General features: G+C 38.9%; 2 protein-coding genes and 4 non-coding genes across 7 annotated transcripts in view; 1 reads left to right on the forward strand and 5 right to left on the reverse strand.

Annotated features, from left to right (window-relative positions):
* glsb (glutaminase b) overlaps window positions 1–12183 on the forward strand; it is a 65768-nt gene extending 53585 nt beyond the window's left edge. Inside the window, exons 15-18 of one of the 2 annotated variants that reach the window (XR_008321949.1) lie at window positions 7744–7805; window positions 9790–9866; window positions 10820–10883; window positions 11709–11773. Coding sequence is in view for 1 of the 2 variants with exons in the window: in XM_053328850.1 (XP_053184825.1) it covers window positions 7744–7805; window positions 9790–9866; window positions 10820–10883; window positions 11709–11856 (351 nt within the window). In the remaining variant the exon portion in view is untranslated. Of the gene's footprint in view, window positions 1–7743; window positions 7806–9789; window positions 9867–10819; window positions 10884–11708 lie in introns of both variants that reach the window. The other variant, XM_053328850.1, reaches the window with a different exon arrangement.
* Window positions 12184–14422: 2239 nt separating this feature from the next.
* trnay-gua (transfer RNA tyrosine (anticodon GUA)) lies at window positions 14423–14511 on the reverse strand. Its single transcript is given in 2 exon segments — window positions 14423–14458; window positions 14475–14511. It is a non-coding gene; the product is annotated as a tRNA-Tyr (tRNA).
* Window positions 14512–14986: 475 nt separating this feature from the next.
* On the reverse strand, window positions 14987–15075 carry trnay-gua (transfer RNA tyrosine (anticodon GUA)). Its single transcript is given in 2 exon segments — window positions 14987–15022; window positions 15039–15075. It is a non-coding gene; the product is annotated as a tRNA-Tyr (tRNA).
* Window positions 15076–15353: 278 nt separating this feature from the next.
* Window positions 15354–15442, reverse strand: trnay-gua (transfer RNA tyrosine (anticodon GUA)). The gene is given in 2 exon segments: window positions 15354–15389; window positions 15406–15442. It is a non-coding gene; the product is annotated as a tRNA-Tyr (tRNA).
* A 412-nt stretch (window positions 15443–15854) lies between these two features.
* Window positions 15855–15943, reverse strand: trnay-gua (transfer RNA tyrosine (anticodon GUA)). The gene is given in 2 exon segments: window positions 15855–15890; window positions 15907–15943. It is a non-coding gene; the product is annotated as a tRNA-Tyr (tRNA).
* Window positions 15944–16614: 671 nt separating this feature from the next.
* Window positions 16615–20201, reverse strand: osgepl1 (O-sialoglycoprotein endopeptidase-like 1). Its single transcript, XM_053328855.1, has 7 exons — window positions 19925–20201; window positions 18712–19099; window positions 18410–18614; window positions 17717–17865; window positions 16977–17107; window positions 16823–16894; window positions 16615–16730 (listed from the first exon to the last, which is right to left on the reverse strand). Exons 1-7 carry the CDS (start codon window positions 20131–20133, stop codon window positions 16646–16648), a joined length of 1239 nt encoding a protein of 412 aa, XP_053184830.1. The 5' UTR covers window positions 20134–20201; the 3' UTR covers window positions 16615–16645.
* Window positions 20202–20326: the final 125 nt, after the last annotated feature.

The raw sequence follows: 20326 nt of genomic DNA on the forward strand, positions 1-20326 counted from the left end.
ATTGCTGCTTCTGTTTTTACAACATTTAACATTTAAAAGACTTTTTGTTTTGGATATCCATTAAAAAAAAACCCTCCATATTCGATACCCAGCTCCGACTCTAGCAGCAGAAAAAGGTTTTAAATTTATGAATGTGTTGAAACTACAGCGCTGTGTCTTTGGAAAGTTCGTCTTCAGAGAGCGGTTTAAAAAAAAACAACAACCAAAATATTATTAAAGTGAGTTAGATGCCTCGAAGCCACTGATCCAGAAATGTAGTTTTAAAAAAAATAAAAAGAGTGAGATTTCAGTGTCGGTATGCAAACACACACACACACACATACACACATACACACATACACACACACACACATATATACACACGCGCACATACACACATACACACACATATATATATAAAGTATTGTCTCTCTAAAGTTCTCAGTGTTACGCCTCTAGTTAAGTTGCATATTAACTTATTTTTACACACACACACACACACACACACACACACACACACTGATTTACTGTACTTCTGAATGTACATAGCGACAGGTGTATAAAGCTTTTAGGTGTGTGTGTCTGTACATGAGAACAGACCAGAATGTGTGTGTTGAATTTACACTTCAGACGTTCCGAAATTTACTATATTACTTTATCTTCCTCTTCCTCCTCCTCTTCCTCTTCCTCTTCCTCCTCCTTCTTCTTCTTCTTCTTCTTCTTCTTGGAAATAGAAATTACTTGCACATGAATGTCAGGTCAGCAGATGCCTTAGAAATGTCGCTCTAACTGTGACTGGAGTGAAGTGTCATCTCTCCGTTGTGTTTCTAACTGTTGGGCGTGTGTCTGAGTCCGAGGGGTTCGGCGTGTGTCTGAGCCCGAGGGGTCCGGCGTCTGTCTGAGTCCGAGGGGTTCGGCGTCTGTCTGAGTCCGAGGGGTTGGGCGTGTGTCTGAGTCCGAGGGGTTCGGCGCGTGTCTGAGTCCGAGGGGTTCGGCGCGTGTCTGAGTCCGAGGGGTTCGGCGTGTGTCTGAGTCCGAGGGGTTCGGCGTGTGTCTGAGTCCGAGGGGTTCGGCGTGTGTCTGTCTGAGTCCGAGGGGTTCGGCGTGTGTCTGTCTGAGTCCGAGGGGTTCGGCGTCTGTCTGTCTGAGTCCGAGGGGTTCGGCGTCTGTCTGTCTGAGTCCGAGGGGTTCGGCGTCTGTCTGTCTGAGTCCGAGGGGTTGGGCGTGTGTCTGTCTGAGTCCGAGGGGTTCGGCGTGTGTCTGAGTCCGAGGGGTTCGGCGTGTGTCTGAGTCCGAGGGGTTCGGCGTCTGTCTGTCTGAGTCCGAGGGGTTGGGCGTGTGTCTGTCTGAGTCCGAGGGGTTGGGCGTGTGTCTGTCTGAGTCCGAGGGGTTCGGCGTGTGTCTGAGTCCGAGGGGTTCGGCGTGTGTCTGAGCCCGAGGGGTTCGGCGCGTGTCTGAGCCCGAGGGGTTCGGCGCGTGTCTGAGTCCGAGGGGTTCGGCGCGTGTCTGAGTCCGAGGGGTTCGGCGCGTGTCTGAGTCCGAGGGGTTCGGCGCGTGTCTGAGTCCGAGGGGTTCGGCGCGTGTCTGAGTCCGAGGGGTTCGGCGCGTGTCTGAGTCCGAGGGGTTCGGCGCGTGTCTGAGTCCGAGGGGTTCGGCGCGTGTCTGAGTCCGAGGGGTTCGGCGCGTGTCTGAGTCCGAGGGGTTCGGCGCGTGTCTGAGTCCGAGGGGTTCGGCGCGTGTCTGAGTCCGAGGGGTTCGGCGCGTGTCTGAGTCCGAGGGGTCCCGAGGCTCAAAGCGTAGCTGCTGCTGGAGCCGATAATATAAACCCTGTTATTACTCCGTCATGTTGTGAGAAGTAGAATTTTCTTTTTTCTTTTCTCTCTTTCTTGGAGTCATGGGAGTATTTTTTCCTGTTTCTGGTCATCGTTTTTGTTTTGTGGAGGTAAAAAGTATTCAAAAGCCTCGGTTTAAATCATTCGTGGTCCTCGGAAATGAATCCGTTTCCTTCCTGCAGTGTTTTTATTTTTTGGCAATAACTTGACTCGGAGCTGTCGGCTATTTTAAATGATTTCATTTTGTGGATCTTGTTACTTTTTCTGCTGAAGGTTTTTAGCAGTGGACCATCTTATAAAATACTGATATATTAGTATTAGTAGAAACTCTTTTAAAGTTATAATCCTTAAGATTTTCATCATATCAGCCCCATTTATTCTGCTTTATCAATAAAATATAAGTTATCTGTAGAGTAAGGGCCGCAGTTTACGAGTAATCTCATTATCGAGGAGTCTGATGGTTATTTTTCGGGATCAATCGATTTGGTTTTGAGGTCCATAAAATATCAGAAACTCAAAGATATGTAGTTTACTATCACAGAAGATTAAAGAAAAAAGACAATATTCACATTTCAGAAGCTGGAATCAAAGACTTTGGTCATTTCTGTCCTTAAAATCACTCCAGACAATTAATTATCATAATAGTTGGCAATTGTTGGATTCATATGACGTTCACATAAGCAGGAAATGATGTGTGAAACTATTGGATAAATATTATAAATACATGTGAACATCTGTAATAATGTAATTCAGATTAGAGGAACAGCTGGAGTCAGTACAAGTAAAGCTGTAAAGATTTATAAATGTAATATAAATCTAAAGAAATCACATTTTTTATCATTAGCCAACAACAATGGAAAATAATAATAAACTTTTATTTTAAAGCACCTTTCAAACCGAAGTGCTTCACATAATACAATATTCATCATTCATCATTAAAGCAAAAATACAATTGACAGGATAAAAAACATAGTGAAGCAGAAACAGGGACTAAAGCTGGGAGATAAAATGACTATCGGTGCTTTCACTAAATATTGTTTTGATAAATAATCATCAGTAATGTGAAAATAATGACAAAGTGTGTAAAAGGTAAATCATAGAAAAGCTGGTAAAGTTAATAAAATGACATCATGTTACTGTAATGCAGCTTTTAAAACCAGGAGGAGACACTTATGTCATATCACGATATCCAAAACCTACGATGATATTTAGTCTCATATCATGAAATCGATATATTGATATATTGATATTGCTCGGCCCGATCTCGGACAGCTGAAATCTTAAGGATTATAACTCTACTCTCAGAATAATCGATATAATCTTTATCATTTCCCTCGTGATGATAAAGTTTGCTTCATTATTATTATCATAGTTTTATTTTAGAGGTTGTTTTATTTTTCCAGCCAGTATTTGCTGCCGTGACTCATTTACTGGAACCAGTTTTCCCTCAGATGTGATCCGTTTATTTCCGTGCGTAGCTCTTCAGTCTTCAGTGTCTCATCTCAGGTCTCGTTCCTGACTCGTTGTCCGTGATCGTCGGCGGTCACATGGGTCGCCTCGAAAGCGGAGGGGGGGGTGGGGGGGGGGTGGATGAATCAGTCTCATTTATTAACAGTGTGCGAGTCTTTTATATCTTTTATCAATTTGCTGCTACAGATTCATTTTCCTCCCGTTCTTATTTTTGTTTTTATTTAAATGGGCACAAAATCTTTTAAAATAAACCAAACCCCCGTGCCTGTTTGAGACTGGAGCAAACTGATTTATTGAAACCAATCAGGATTGATTATCTGATCTGATGTTACTGTGCATGACGGTGAATAACTGTTACTTTTAAATCAACCTGAAGACAGGGAGGAGCTTTTGAATGCAACGTTTCCACAGAAATCATTTGATTTTTACGGCTCATACCATGTATGTAAATGTTCATTATTTTCTCTGTGAACTCTCATCCTCCCTCTATTTGCATGCATATTTTTGTATGATTTTAAATAAATGTGTCAATCCCATGTAATCAATGTTTTTTTTTGTTTTTTTTTAAAAGGTAATTTTTATTACCTTTTTCCACATGTCTTTTATTTATGTTGATTTGTGTCTTGGGACATAAAATCCTTTTGTGTGACATGAAAAAGAAATTGCATATAAATTTAAATTAAACCTTTTCACCATCATTACAATTTTTTAGTGAACTTGGAATTGTAAGGTTTTCTGATGTTTTAGGGTCAGATGTTATGTATTTATTTATTTATATGCAGTTTTACGAGCAGATCCGGCACAAAAAGAGAAAAAAAAAACACAAAAAAAGCTGAAAATCTAAATCTTAAAAGAAACGTATAAAAGGAAAAAATACAGCAGATGAAACCAAACAGTTCCAAGATCACGACTATCGAACGTTTTTATATGTTTTTTCTTGGTCTACATGGTTGTAATTCTGTATGTAATGTCTCCATAAACTTCATAAACTGTCCTGTCTGCTCAGAGGAAGGGAAAAAAAAAGAAAGAAAGAAATTGGGCTTCACTTCGCTTCACTCTGAGCAAACACGTCAGTTTCTTTTTGGCTGTGATGAATCTGCAGACATGACAGCGAAAGTGGTGTTTAAGATTTTTATTATTTTATTTTTTTGCTTTTGGTGTCCCTTGTATAAAAATCTAATAAAGCACTGTTATCCATCATCTGTCTCTCTGCCACCTTGTCACTGTTTACCTGCACTTCACTTTCCTTTCATCACTTCAAAAAAACAAAATAGCAGCTGTATATTAAAATATGTTTTATAGATTTAAAAACGCCTTCTTTATCTTCTACTGCTCCTTTATGCAGCGCCTCAGTTCAGCCTCTGTCTATTAACAGGCCGTTTTAGCTCCTGTTCTTTACTCAAAAATGCCGATAACTTTATAAACTGAGTGTTGGATGAAGTTTTTGATGTGAAGGCGCCATTTTTACTTGCGTTCACCTCAAGTTTTGGATCGCATAATATAATATTTCTCCCTAACTTTCTCTCTTTGATAACATAGTGAAGAAGTGTAGGATCATGACGGTTGTTCTTTCATTGTTAAACCAAGAGCGACATCCACAGAGATCTCCTCGTCTCCAAAACAAACAGACCTCACGATTAAACCTGGTAAAAACTAAACTGTATAAAAGAAATGGACGTAACATCCGTGACATCACCCATTGGTTTGTGGACTGCTGCTCGGAAGCCAATAGTTTCGAATCTAGGCAGCGCCATCTTGAAAATTTCAGGTGTATGCTGGGAAAAATAAAAACACGGATTCTACTTATATGGACATGAGGCAGAGTCATGGGCGGAGCGGGGAGGTTGCTATGGTTACGAGGGCTGGATCTCGAGGACATTGGTCAATCAACCTGTCAATCAGGACGTAGCCACGCCCTAATGCATACCCTGCTTTATTGTCAAATATAAAATCAGGGAGGCCAAAATGTCCCAAATGAACATCATACTGCATTAAAGAAGGCTTTAAACTAGCGATTGAGACCATAAACACATTTTGAAAACGTTTACTGAGGTTAGAAATCAAGTGAGAAGTTGGTGAATTCTCCATTGACTTGTATGGAGACGGTCGCCCCCTGGTGGCCTTTTGATAGAATGCAGCTCTAAGTTACTTCCGTGTTGGCCTCATTTCAGAGGACCAGAATAATAACTTTAGATCCAGATCCAAAACTTTTATCGTAAAAATGTAGCTGAAAACAGGATAAAAGGCAATTATGACAGAGTTTGATGATGTTGTGAAGTAGAGTGGGATCATGGTAATTGTTGTTTTCATTGTTAAACAACCAGTTTCTTCCAGTTCAGGAGGTTTTTTTTTACCAAGAGCCAAATTATCTGCATAGATCTCCTCCTCTATAAATTAAATGAACCTGATGATTAAACCTGGTGAAAACACTGAATGAAGCAGTTTCACATTAAAAGTCAGTGTTTCTCAGACACCGAGCTGATGTTTCCGCAGCTTTGCTCAGCTTGTTTCTCTGATAACTTTATAACTTAACCTTTTTACTCTTATTTTACTAACAAAAACAACAGTTCACCTGACACATAGAAGTCCTTCGGGAACATGCTCGGCTATGTACTGAGGGGTTAGTGTCAAGTTTTCAAAGTTTTTTCGGCGACGAAGACAGAGCAGTGGCCTACCGCTTCGCCATGCTTACATTGTTTTGAAGGGGGAGGGGGCTCAGTCTGTGGAAGGGGCTTGTTGTGCCACCCAGATTTGCTTCCCTCTGTGCAGTTTTCCCCAGACATACGTTCCTCTTCCACACGAAAAGAGCATTTCAGTCAAATTATGTCAAATTCCGCGATATTCCGGAATATTAAAAATAAATTCCGTTTTAATCTTCCAATTCCGTGATTCCGTCCGTGATTCCGTGATTCCGTGATCATAGGGCCCTACTTTAGATCCGGACGTCCAATGATTCAAATCCTTCATCCAGTTAAAAGACATACTTAAAGACGACCGATATCTAAAATGTTTCTGATAAAGATGTTGTTTAAAACTAAATAAAAGTTTTAGAGTTTCTAAAGGTTTCTAAATCCGACATCCGACGTCATAACAGTATAAAAATATAAAAAGTATGTGACGCTATCTTTTTCCGATTTGAGTTGTTTCCCCCTCAAGATAAAAAATAAAATGGAAATCTCATGAAAACACCAGAACGTGACCTGCAAAGCTTTTAAAGGAGCATTACGTCTTTTTTCTGTGATGCTGCATTCAGGTGCAGATGAAATAGTAGGAAAATTAGGTTTTAAAAAAGTGAAAGTCTGCAGGATGTGTTTGGTTGTTTTATGAAGAAAAATATATTTTTTTAGTATTTTTCTCTTAACTATTTTCACGTTTTGTCTCATTAGTGGTGATTTTTTTTTTTTTTTTTTATTGCTGTGTGATAAATTGCTCCGACTTCTGTGAGCACATTTGTATACAGCACATAAACCTGATGCTCACGTGTGTTTTTTTATAGAGGTTTAATAATTCCCCTCTCATCCTTTGCAGGCCTCATCTGATCATTTAAGTAAAAAGAATAAAAGAAATCTTAAATTAACAGATTAATTCATTACTTAAAGTTTGAATTTCACCAATTATCTTTATTTTTTTTAAATATTTTTACTGTTTCTTTGTAAGAATTCATCTCCTTAAGTTGTTGCTTGTAGGGAAAGTGTCGTTCCTGTTTGACGGTAAGTCCTGATGATGCAGTGATCGATGCTCTGTCTGTAATTCAGTAGATGCAGCTTTGTCGATGATGGCGTTTAGCTGAGGTGAATTCTCTTTCATAGCTCAAAAAATAGACTTTTATTGTGAAGGATGATGATATTCTACATTTTTCTGTTATTAAAACACCAGGAAAGTCACATTTCCTTTTTTTATGATATAATATAATATAATATAATATATAAGAATGAATGAAAATGAAATTGAATTCTCCTCATTGCTGCTTAAAGATTGATGTATAACATTAGTTAAATAGGAGATAATTGCTTTATACTAACTAGTCAGTAGTCCCTGAAAATAGTGTGTGAATTTAGTGCTGCAACTAATGCTTTATCATCATTTTGTCCATAAAATATGTAATAATAAACCACAGTCAAAGGTCACATCTCCAAATTTCTTAAATTCTCTGACTAACATAAAGATATTAATTTACTATCACATATAACAAAGAAAAGCATCAAATCGTCACATCTTGGAAACTGGAATAAATAAAAATATGTGGTCATTTTTGGCTTGAAACCAAAAGGACTATTTGATTATTTAAATAATTGCTGATTGATGGATTAATCCCTGCAGCTTTAATTACGTTGTGGTTGTTGGTTGTTGGTCGTGTTTCGTGACGCTGCTGCTGTAGTCGACAGAGAAGCTGCAGTAAATCAGATTCAATTATTGTTTTTTCTTTCTTTTCTCTTTGTGTGTCTCCCTCTCCTGTCGACAGGTGAAGTCTGTTATCAACCTGCTGTTTGCTGCCTTCACAGGAGACGTGTCTGCACTGAGGAGGTGAGTCACTGGTCTTTTAATATTTAATAACTTTTATTATGAGGCCACAGATGACTTATTTCACCTTTCTTTAAGAATATTTTTTATTTAGTATTTTCAATTTAAGGAAAAACAGATTAACAACAGGCTGTCAAGGGAAAAACAAAAACATGGGGACTCCTCAGTTGATGTTATTTCTATAATGTCCAATGTCCTTAATTGTTAATGTGTCCTCAATGGTTTTGATGAAAGTAATCCATTTCTCCCATTTCCTGGGAAAGGTCGCTCCTCTAGTTCTGAGAGAAAAATTCATCTTATCCATTAAACATATTTCCTTTCACCTTTTTTTTTAACCACTAAGCTAAATCTTTACCATGAGAACTGTGTTTCTGGGGTTTTTTTATGGTACTGTTTCAAACCAGCTCTCCAGTCCCCAACAAAAAAAGAGGATTAACGCATGAATAAAGCTGCAACTTTACTGTTTTAATTCACTCTCAGTGCTCTCATAGCGTCGTTTTCATCCACAGCAGCAACAGCATACAACATACAACAGAATAGAAAACCTTTTATTGTAATTGCAAGACAGCAACCAGATTAAAGGTGCAGCTTCCTGAAAGGTGCTACTTAAGAACAGGATGTAAATACAACTTACAAGAATAAATATACTTGACACAGACATCGTACAGCTACAGTTTGCCCTGCATGGTTTAGGTTCCTCTCCACTCTAACACACCTGATTCTAAGTAACAGCTCGTTATCAAGTAGCTGAAGCTCGTCAAGGGGTTTGATAACGAGTTAGTTATTAGAATCGGGTGTATTAGAGTGGAGAGATACCTAAAATATGTAGAGCAGGAGCAGGGTTGAAGCCCATTGCTGTAGAGAGGATGCATACTGTGCAGCTGTAGCTCAGCACCAAACAGCAAACAGACACAGTTAGCTAGATTAGATTAGCTGGTGAACATATTGGAGCATTTAGCAGCTACAGAGACAGATATCTACCTCAGGAGTTGGTTCAGAGCTAAAAAAAAAAAGAGTGAATATTGGACTTATGGACAGAAACATGACTCCAAATGAATAATAATGTTCCTCTGTAACTGCTGGATGTGGAAATAAAACAACTGTTTGCTAATTAATTCAACGTGTCAACATAGAAAGTGATGAAATGTCAGTGTGGTGTTCATAACTTGTTTCTGCTGCCCCCAAGTGGCCAAAAAAATAAAATCAGTTAATGCAGGTTTAAGTAGAAAAGCATCATGTAAAGTGATGATAATGAGCTCTGCCATTTAAATATTATAATTTTATAAAACCAGCATGTGTGTGTGTGGGGGGGGAATGACTTAGACCAGGGGTGTCAAACATGCGGCCCGTGGGCCAGAACCGGCCCGCCAAGGCGTCCAATCCGGCCCACTTTCTTTCCTGTCTTCTTTTCCTTCCTATACCCTCCTGTCATCTGTCCTTCTTTCCTTCCTCCCTTTCTTCCTTCTATCCTTCCTTCCATCTGTACTTCCTCCCTTTCTTCCTTCTGTCCTTCCTCCCTTTCTTCCTTCTGTCCTTCCTCCCTGTCTTCCTTCTATCCTTTCTTCCTTCTGTCCTTCCTCCCTTTCTTCCTTCTGTCATTCCTTCCATCTGTCCTTCCTCCCTTTCTTCCTTTTATCCTTTCTTCCTACCTTTCTTCCTTCTGTCCTTCCTTCCATCTGTCCTTCCTACCTTTCTTCCTTCCTTCTTTTTTCCTGTCTTCCCTTCCTTCCCTTCTTATGTCCTTCCTTTCTTCCTTCTTTCCCTCCATCTTTTTAATGATCCGGCCCACATGAGATCAAATTAGTCTGTATGTGGCCCTTGAATGAAAATGAGTTTGACACCTCTGACTTAGACAATAAGTAAGTCTATGAAATGTCCCTAAAAGTGACGTGTGTGTGTGTGTGTGTGTGTGTGTGTGTGTGTGTGTGTGTGTGTGTGTGTGTGTGTGTGTGTGTGTGTGTGTGTGTGTGTGTGTGTGTGTGTGTAGGTTTGCGCTGTCAGCCATGGACATGGAGCAGAGGGATTACGACTCCAGGACCGCTCTCCACGTGGCCGCAGCTGAAGGTAACATGATGCTCACAGTTATTTTTAAATAATTTTATTTAATCTGGTTTTTAATTTGTGTCACTTTAACTTTAATTTCACTGCTAGTCTACGATGTCGGCCGATCCTCAAAAAACATTTAGAGCTTTAAAAACAAGTAGAAGAAGCTTAAAATGTATCCTTAAAGCTACTGGGAGCGAATGAAGTGAAGCTAAAACTAGAGTAAATAAGCTCACTCTTTCTTTAACCCTCCTCTTGTCCTCGAGTCAAGGAAGGGAGGAAGGAAGGAAGGAAGGAAGGAAGGGAGGGAGGACGATGGAAGGAAAGGAGGGAGGGAGGAAGGAGGGAAGGAAGGAAGGAAAGCAGAGAGGGAGGAAGGAAAAAAGGAAGGAAGGTAGGAGGGAGGGAGGGAAGAATGAAAGAGGAAGGGAGGGAGAAAGAGGAAGAAGGAAGGAAAGGAGGGAGGGAGGGAGGAGGGAAGGAATGAAGGAAAGGAAGGAGGGAGGAAGGAAAGAAAGAAGGAAGGAAGGAGGGAGGAAGGAAAAAAGTAATGGGGGTAATGGGGAGGAAAGAAAGAGAGAAGGAGGGAGGAAGGATGGATGGAAGGAATGAAGGAAGGAAGGGAGGAAAGAGGGAACAGTCGAACCAGACGGGGTCAGTTTGACCAGGGAGGACGACAGGAAGGTTAATTTGGGTAAAAGTCGAGCAGAGTTTAGTCCAATCTATTTCAAAATAAAAGCATGAATACATTTTTCAGCATCTGTGTGAGATAGGAATATTTTGGCAACATTTCTTAAGTAATAAAAATTTGTTTTGTTGAGAATAAGAGATAAATCATCACTAGTTCTTCAGTCAGTTGGTACTAAAAATATCCTGAATGTTTCTGAAGTGAAGCCGATCAGAATAAGACGGACAGATGTTACAGATGTTTGAAGTGTCTGCTGCTGTATCTCCAACATCTGCTCTGCTTCCAGGACACACTGAGGTGGTCCGCTTCCTGCTGGAGGCTTGTAAGGTCAACCCCGTCCCTGTAGACAGGTGAGATTAACTTCCTCTCCCTCTTTATCCTTTCTCTTTATTTTATGAAGCAGATTTATTTATTTATTTTTAATATGTATATCAGTGTTTCCCATAGCACTTTACAGCTAAGGCGGCCGCCTAAGTAACACACTAAAGTGTGGAATAAATATAATCCACTTTTCCACTTTAACTAATTCTATATAATTTGACACAAGTTATTTAGAAGAAATGTTTATTTTTAGGGTATATCCTACTCTATATTGACACAATGCTTTACAATTTAAATGTAGAAATACTCCAAAAATGTTTTCTTTTCATTTTAACCCTAACCCTTTTTTAAAATCAAGTAATTATTAGTATAAGTCCACTTAAATACACTGTTGGTGGATAAAATATTTAATATTTATGATTCATTTGTGGTTACACCATTTGACAATTTCAGGAGCATTCAGTCTTACTTTGGGTAAAAAAAAAAAAAGTCTGCAAATTAGGGCTGGGCAATATATCAATATTATACTGTATCTATCGTGATATGAGACTAGGTATCGTCTTAGATTTTGGATATCGTAATATTGTGATATGTCATCAGAGTTTTCCTGGTTTTAAACGCTGCATTACTAAATATTTTGTGAAAGCATCAAGAGTCATCTCTACATTATTGTTGCAATACAAATATATCGTGATACTTGATTTTGTCCATATCGCCCAGCTCTACTGCTAATGTCATTTCAAATTCCTTAAAACCAACAAACCTGATGCTGCTTTTAAGACAATATTTTTTTTTTGCTCATCTTGCCGACCCTTATTTATCACTGACCCGTCACACGGTGTGCTCCGTCACAGATGGGGCAACACTCCGATGGAGGAGGCGGTGCACTTCGGCCACCACGACGTCGTCACCATCCTGCAGCAATACAACGACAAGTACAGTCCGCCAGACGGCCCCGATGACAAGGAGCGGGTGGAGAAGAGCCTGGACAGCCTGCTGTAGACCTGCCGCTTTAAACTGGTCAACGTTACCATAGCGACCATACATACTTCTAAACTTACTGGGCTGAACTTGTGTTTTCTCTGTCGCAGCAGTGATCTTATCAGTGTGCTCGTGTGCTTTCAGGCTGTATATCTCCTCCTCGCCTCTATAAGAATAAGAATAATAAGAATAAGAATAATGCAATGTGTGAGTGTGTGAGTGTGTATGTGTGTGTATGTGTGTGTGCGAGCGTCTTATCAAAGGGTCAGTGACAGGTTTTTTTTTGTGTCCATGTGGTTTAGTCAAATTTTAAAGAGGTTAAAATATGAAAATAAACGTAAGAATAACTTGCACACATTTTTTTTTTTTTTTGTGGACGCAGCATCAAATTTCTGCTTTAAAAAAAAAATGTCCAAGTGGTGTAACCATAAAAACTTCAATCAAACTTCAAACTTTCAATCAATTTGACCCATTTTGACATTTGAAATCAATGATAACACCCTTAATGATTTTTGTTAAGCCTGAAATTGTATGACTTTTCTTAAATGAACCAGAATGTACAAAAAAGGATAAATCTCAAAATTATATGTTTTTTGTGCAGCTGGGTCAGTCTTTCAATTAATTAACATTAGATGATAATGAAGTGTGATTGTGAATGAATGACTGGTAAGACATTTATGGATGGAAAATACATTTGTTAAATATTTGTTGTAATGACTAATCCTAAAGGGAATAAAACTGAACAATATGTGAGGGTTAAACTTGCTTTAAAAAAAGCTAAATTCTCAATAAAACACTAAATCAACTTGTTTAGCATAATCTTAGATAGTGGTTACACCATTTGACAGTTTCAGGAGCACCTTATTTGTCACTGACCCCAATATACCGTTAAATAAATGATACAATATCCGCGTTTCTGTAAATCACATCACAGGATATTAATAGATTGTATCAGCTTGTGTTAGTTTAGTTTAGTTCACTGTTCCTCGTTGTATTTTCGGTTTAACTCTCACTGTTAGTAGATTTGTGAGTTTTTGTAAAAGATGTCAGAAGATTATTATTATAAAAAAAAAATATATATATATATATTCTAAAGATGTGTCTCTGAATGTATAAATATGATCTCTACATGCACACGGGTGTCCTCTTGACTGCTGGTCACTGACAGATTGTACTCCTGAATGTATTTTTTCAGCGGTAACACTTGCAATAGAAGCAGTTTGTATTTATTTCACAAGAGACTTTAAAACAAAAAAAATGTCAAATTCATGTAAACGAGTTCAGATTGTGTCATTTGTTGTATTTTGTTTTTTTGTCATATTTTTCTGTAGGTGTATATTATGAGTTTTTCCACCTAGTATTCATTTAAAGCAGGTGTGTTTTCTGCTTGTCTCTCCTTCCTCTTCCTCTTCCTCTTCCTCTTCCTCTTCCTCTTCCTGCCATGAATGCCAGCAAACACATTTCTTCCCATCCAAACGTGCGTTAAGACAAACCGAAATACTCTGCTTGGAACAATAATGTTTGTCTGATATTGTATTTTCTTTTTGTTCCCCCACCAAATAAAGTACAAATACCACTTTAAAAATCCTTAAATCTTCTCCTTCATTAAAAAATACAGAATCTAATAATGAAATATGGCAAGATTTGACACAATGGATAATATAACAAGCTTTTAAAATACAACACATTGTTAAAGATGAAACCAGTGTGTGGTCAGAGTCACATTTCAGATGTCTATGAGTTGTTAATGAGATTTGTTTGGTGGAATAATGAGAGTGTTGTTATATAATAAGATAAACATTTTTTGTTATAACAGAATAATTAGTGTCTAGTAGCCTAATAACAAGAAATGTTTCTCATTATAACACGAAAATAATTAACATGTTTAAGTCACATTTGTATTAGAGGATGCAGTAAAACCTTGGTTTCATTTCCTACATTGGACTTGTGAATGGAAATAAATAAAGTAAATACAAGTTTCCCACTTTCATTCAGCAAATACAACGTGAATAGGTTGTAAAATCAGTTTAAAGTGCATTCATGGCATAAAGGAGCCATAATACTATAGAAAAACTGTCATATAGGTTTAAAAAGATTTATAACGCTAGATATTCAATTGAAATACTGTGTCTATAAATCAAAATGAACATGTTCTTTTATGGAAAGGAAGGAAATTACACGCCTTTTTGTGACATTTTAACATATCAAAGGCACAAATAATATGATTAATAATGTCTAAACTCTATTCAGCTGCTTCAGTTTCAGGCTCATTGTCCGACTTACTGGGACACTTGAATATAACGGCCCCATTGTTAACGTTATCAGTGACACCTGTGCTTTTCCTACTGTGACAAGTCAAAAAAAAAAGGGCAGTTTACAGTCTGAAACGCCTTTTTGTAGAAATGTCACTGTAGTTTTTATTTATCTCAGTTTCCTTTTCTCTGTTTTTGGTCACATTAGGAAGTTCGATTAGTGATTTGTCTTTTTGTTTGTCATTTCTTCTGAGTAGGGAAGTTCAGTTTAGTTGTAGTTCCTTTTTGTTTCTTATTTTTACTGTTTGTTCAGTCTACCTCCCCAAAACATCACCTCCTTCGAGCCGGATTTGAACCAGCGACCTAAGGATGTCTACTGTGATACCTCTACAGTCCTCCGCTCTACCAACTGAGCTATCGAAGGGGCAGATGTGCACATTTGTGAAGGTTGAGATGATGAGCTGGGAGTCGAACCAACAACCCTACCTACTGTTTGGCTTATTCAGTCAACCTCCTCAATCATAGTTGCCCCAAAACATCACCGGATTTGAACCAGCGACCTAAGGATGTTGATTATGAAGGTAGCAGAAGAGACTTTTAAACAACTGAAGAGGTACAGTGTTTTTTGTGTTACCATTGTGAAGGTCGACATGAGGAGCTGGGAGTCGAACCAACAACCCTACCTACTGTTGATTTTGACTGTGCTAAAAACCATAAAAGTGATCAAAGAAGACCAAAGGCCGCAGAACAGATGTTTGACCAACTGAAGAGGTACAGTGTTTTTTGTGGCACCATTGTGAAGGTCGACATGAGGAGCTGGGAGTCGAACCAACAACCCTACCTACCTGTTTGGTTTATTCAGTTTACCTCATCAACCACAGTTGCCCCAAAACATCACCTCCTTCGAGCCGGATTTGAACCAGCGACCTAAGGATGTCTACTGTTAATCCTCTACAGTCCTCCGCTCTACCAACTGAGCTATCGAAGGGACAGATGTGCACTTTTGTGAAGGTTGACATGAGGAGCTGGGAGTCGAACCAACAACCCTACCTACTGTTGATTTTGACTGTGCTAAAAACCATAAAAGTGATCAAAGAAGACCAAAGGCCGCAGAACAGATGTTTGACCAACTGAAGAGGTACAGTGTTTTTTGTGGCACCATTGTGAAGGTCGACATGAGGAGCTGGGAGTCGAACCAACAACCCTACCTACCTGTTTGGTTTATTCAGTTTACCTCATCAACCACAGTTGCCCCAAAACATCACCTCCTTCGAGCCGGATTTGAACCAGCGACCTAAGGATGTCTACTGTTAATCCTCTACAGTCCTCCGCTCTACCAACTGAGCTATCGAAGGGGCAGAGGTGCACTCTACAAAAATTATCATAAATTAATATATCTGGGAGTCGAACCAACAACCCTACAAGTGTTGATTTTGACTGTGCTAAAAACCATATCAGTGATCACAGAAGACCAAAGGCCGCAGAACAGACATTTGAGCAAATGAAGAGGTACAGTCTCTTTGTGGCACCATTGTGAAGGTGGACATGAGGAGCTGGGAGTCGAACCAACAACTCTACTGCTGTTTGGTTTATTCAGTCTACCTCCTCAACCACAGTTACCCCAAAAACAACTGAAGAGGTACAGTGTTTTTTGTGGCACCATTGTGAAGGTCGACATGAGGATCTGGGAGTCGAGCCAACAACCCTACTACTGTTTAGTTTATTCAATCTATCTTCTCAACCACACAGTTGCCCCAAAACATCACCTCCTTCGAGCCGGATTTGAACCAGCGACCTAAGGATGTCTACTGTTATTCCTCTACAGTCCTCCGCTCTACCAACTGAGCTATCGAAGGGGCAGATGTGCACCATTGTGAAGGTTGACATGTCGATCTGGGAGTCGAACCAACAACCCTACCTACTGTTCCAATCCTGTTAAAATCCTGTTTTAGACATTTTTACAATTTTTTTTTTTTTTTTTTTTTTAGAAATTATGTTCTCATTTAAATGAAATTATAAATAACTTTTCAGTTACAAAAGAAGATATTATGATAATATTTTAACTAATATAAGATCAGAGGGAAATATGTTGATGGATTATTACAGACTGATATATGTCAAAGTTTAGTCATGATAAACTTAGGTCAAAACTGACCCGAGGAGAACAGGAGGGTTAAATAAAACCTTAAAAATGGCTGAACCTCCTTGTTGCTGGTGGACCACGGGTTTCCCCCCTCGGCTGCGGTGTAACAGTGTTAAACAAGCAGAAGGGTTGAGACTGTTAGTATCTGGGTCACACACCTGTAGTTTGCGATTAAAAAAGATTACAAGCATTTTGATTATTGTGAGTAACAGCAGCGACTTCACTCAATCTGTTAGTGACATTAAAAATTGAGACTTAATTGTTCAGTGTAGCAAAGAAAAAACAGAGATTTACTTTGTAGAAAAACAAATTTATTAATAAATATCTGTGTAATATTCTTTATACATTATTATCAACCATATACACAGTATATACTATTAATCTGGATAAATCTATGAATGATTAACACTTTTTGTCAGTTGGAGACCTTCAGCCTGACGGACGGTAACCTGATCGCTGCTGCCTTCACCTCCTCCATCATGTTCACACCCAGCGGCGCCCTGAAACAAAACGTTTATATCAGCTGATGTTGATAAAAGTTTGATTTGGTGTCTTAATCGACTCTCTATTGAAATATCAGGTGTTGACTCACTTTGGCTCGTAGCTTACGTCCACATCTGGAGGCAGGATCCCCTTCCCTTCTCTCAGACGCTCGACGCCGTTCCTGATTAAACAAATAAAACACAAATAATTAACAAAATCTGCCTCAAAGCTTGTTTTACTGATCATTACATTGAGATACACACCATGCAATCATCACTCCATTGTCAGTGCAGAATTTAGCAGGAGGACAAATCAGCTGGAGGCCCGTCGTCTCGGTGATGATGGAGATGGCTTTACGGATGTACTGATTACTTGCAACCCCTCCAGACAGCACCTGGGAAAACAATGAAAACTTCAGACTTAAATTTATATCCACTATGTTCTCAAACAGGTGATAAATATATAGTTTCATGTTTAAAAAAGGAGTTTTTCATTGCTGCTGTCTCTAAGTGTTGCTCATGTGTGAATGTTGTGTCTCTTTAAATTGAATTAAAGTGTATGTGTCTATGTGTAAAGTGCCTTGAGATAACTTTTGGATATAATTAAAGATCTTAAAATCTTAAAGATCTAAAATGGAGTACAGAGGAATCATTTATGTTATTAAATAGTGTTTTTAATGTAACTTGTGAATTCTGCATAATATAAGTAGAGGCCCTGAATAAGCCCTTTTTGGGTTTCTTGACGCTACCTTGCACCTTTCTTTTGTTGTTATCTCTTTTGCTTTTTTGTCTTATTATTGTGCAAAATAAAAAAATAAAAAAATGTATGTCAGTCACAGATAATACTTTCATTGTTGGTTTTAGTCTATTTTCATAAGATTTGATGCTTTAAAAATATCTGAAACAATACTTCAATCATCACAACAGCTCTATAGTGGTTATTAAAACGTATTTTTAATAGATTTAATAGAATAGAAATAAAAAGAGAAGCTACTGTATCTCACCAGAGTGGGACTGTGTGAAGGCAGCAGGCCGTTCTCCTTACAGAACAAGATGGCGCGATGTGTCCGCTTTGCTAGATGAGCGGCGACGCTGTGCTGCGTGGCGGCTGCAATGTCGTTCACACAAGACAACAACGTCCCCTGCTCTATACCTGCAGAGGGAAGGAAGAAATGTTACAAGTTTTTATAGGAATAATCTCATTTATATAAACCACTGGCTCCTAAACTGGTAACAATACTGGAGAGAAGCAGTTAAAGTCCATATTTACTCAGAAATGTGTTTAATTATCTGCTTGTTTTTTCTTTGTGAAAGCTTTTGGAAATGTCTGATTTCTTCTGTTTACTGTTTTAATAATTTTTTTGGAAATATAAATAATAACGTTTTCATAGATTCATAGAGTGAGAAGGAGTAGATTTCATTTTTAAGGGATTTTTAAGGAAGTCATTGAACGTTTTGTGTGTAAAAACATGTCACACACTCACATTATTAGTGGAAGTAGGATATTTTTATATGTCTTTAAATATGTTTAGTATGTGACAAATGTCTATAGTGAAAGAAAGCTCTATTCAATGTGAGTTTCTCTTCCCTGGTCATGCATCTAACTATTAATCTAAATAAAAGGTGAAGGGGGAAATGTTTTCAACAGTGGATTCACAAATTAAAGGGTTAAGCTGCTCGTTGTGTTGTCCTCATACCTTCTTCTGCCTCTTGTTTCTTTATCGTCATTGTGATATTGTTCCGTAGTCCAGCGAAAGAGAAGCAGCAATCATACATTTGTCCCATAGGAGTCCTAAAAGGAAACCTCGCCCTGTCTCCATCCTTTGCCAGAAGCTCTATTGCTCGTCCTCCGCTCAGCGTGGAGCACAGCGGGTGTTTGATGAGGGACAAACGTCTCGCCACCTGCAAATCACACACACACACACAAAAAAACAAAAACAGCATGTCTTTAGTTTATAATCACAAACTGAACATCATGAACAGCAACAAATAAATTTACTTTATCCAGCGAGTCCCCAGGAGCTTCATCAAGGCTTTGACCCAGAAGCAGAAAGTCGTCGACCCCTCGAGCCACAGCGAGAAGTGAGTGACCTCCAGAAATGAGCAGGACGAGGAAGGGGAAGGCGACGGGCTGCAGCATCCTGACAGTAAGGGCGTGGGCCTCCATGTGGTGGATGGGGATGAAGGGCTTGTTGTGCAACCTTACAAACTTCTGACTGAACTCGAGGCCGATGCCCAAGCTGAGGCCGAGGCCCGGCTTCACTGTGGTTGCCACGGCCGACAGCTGGCTCGGGAGAACACTGCTCCGGTCCAAAGCCTCCTGGACTACGCGCTCTATGTGTTCCCTGTGGAGCTGCTGAGCCACCATGGGGATGATGCCACCAGTCCTGCAGCAGAAAGAGGAAGGAAAACATCAAAATGCATGCCTAAACAGTAGAAATGACCTTAAAGGCGATGTTCACAATTATTTATGGTTCATAAAACAACAGTCAATCTTCACTCTTATTACTTAACTAAGGTTAGACTGATGAGGATGTTGATCCTGTTTCTCCTATCCTCCCCATATATAACCTCCTTTGCAAATTCATTGGAAATACATATAAAAATAAAATAAACTTGAAATATTCACTACAATTTCACATATTCTCTCAGTCTCTGTCAAACCATCTGCAATCGCTGCCTTATTTAGAGTCACTCTCACACCTGCAACATCAAATCATATGAAAAACTTTATAGCTAATTCTTATCAAGTGGATAAGTCAGTCATTTAAAAGTAGATGATCAGCTTCTATTAAGCTTCAGCAGTATGAGTTAGTAATATAAAGTGATATCTGACACATTTACAGTCTTTTTAGCATCAAATTCTCCTCTTAGTGTTTCCTCTGTTGAGCTGTGGTGGAAGTATAGTAACAAAAAGACTTTGGCACTAAAAACACTGTTGAAACATAGATGATGATGATTTGACTCATTTGGACAAAACTGAAGCTTCATATTAGCTTCAGATCAACTTGTAAATACATTATTTTTGCACAGAAGGACTGTGGATTTAGTCCTCCATCTCTTACATTGTAAGTGCATTATGAAGGGATCTTCTAATGGTCAGTATGAACAGGAGGAATGATTACAGCAAGAAAAACATGCTTTAATGTTCATTTAAGCTCCCTACTGTTGTTTTAATGACTCTAATGAATGAATATAAATATCACACCCACCTCAGATGCACTAGTGTCTGACAGTGCAGAGACTCTCCCAGTATCGCTCCTGTCTCATCCAGCACAGCAGCTCCAGTGTCATCACAGCTGGTCTCGATGCCCAAAACCAGTCTGGAGCTGGAGGTGGCTTTTCCACATGAGGCAGAGCACCAAAGTCTGTGTCTAAACTGTAGCAGACTCTGTAGATTTCTTACTCTTGCAGGGAACATAGTAGTGCGCCTTAAGTTAAAGAACTATGAGGTAAAATAGTCTTAATAAATCAGGGTGACCTCAGCTCCAGTTTTCCATTAGATTTTAAACTCACAGAATACATAAAAAAGGAGACAAATATGAAAGCAGCATCATATTAGATTTCACACTAATAACCCAATAATTAACAGCATGGTGAAGCACTTAAAAGCT

Source organism: Scomber japonicus, chromosome 11 (genome assembly GCF_027409825.1).
Source record: "Scomber japonicus isolate fScoJap1 chromosome 11, fScoJap1.pri, whole genome shotgun sequence".
Classification (NCBI taxonomy): Eukaryota; Metazoa; Chordata; class Actinopteri; order Scombriformes; family Scombridae; genus Scomber; species Scomber japonicus.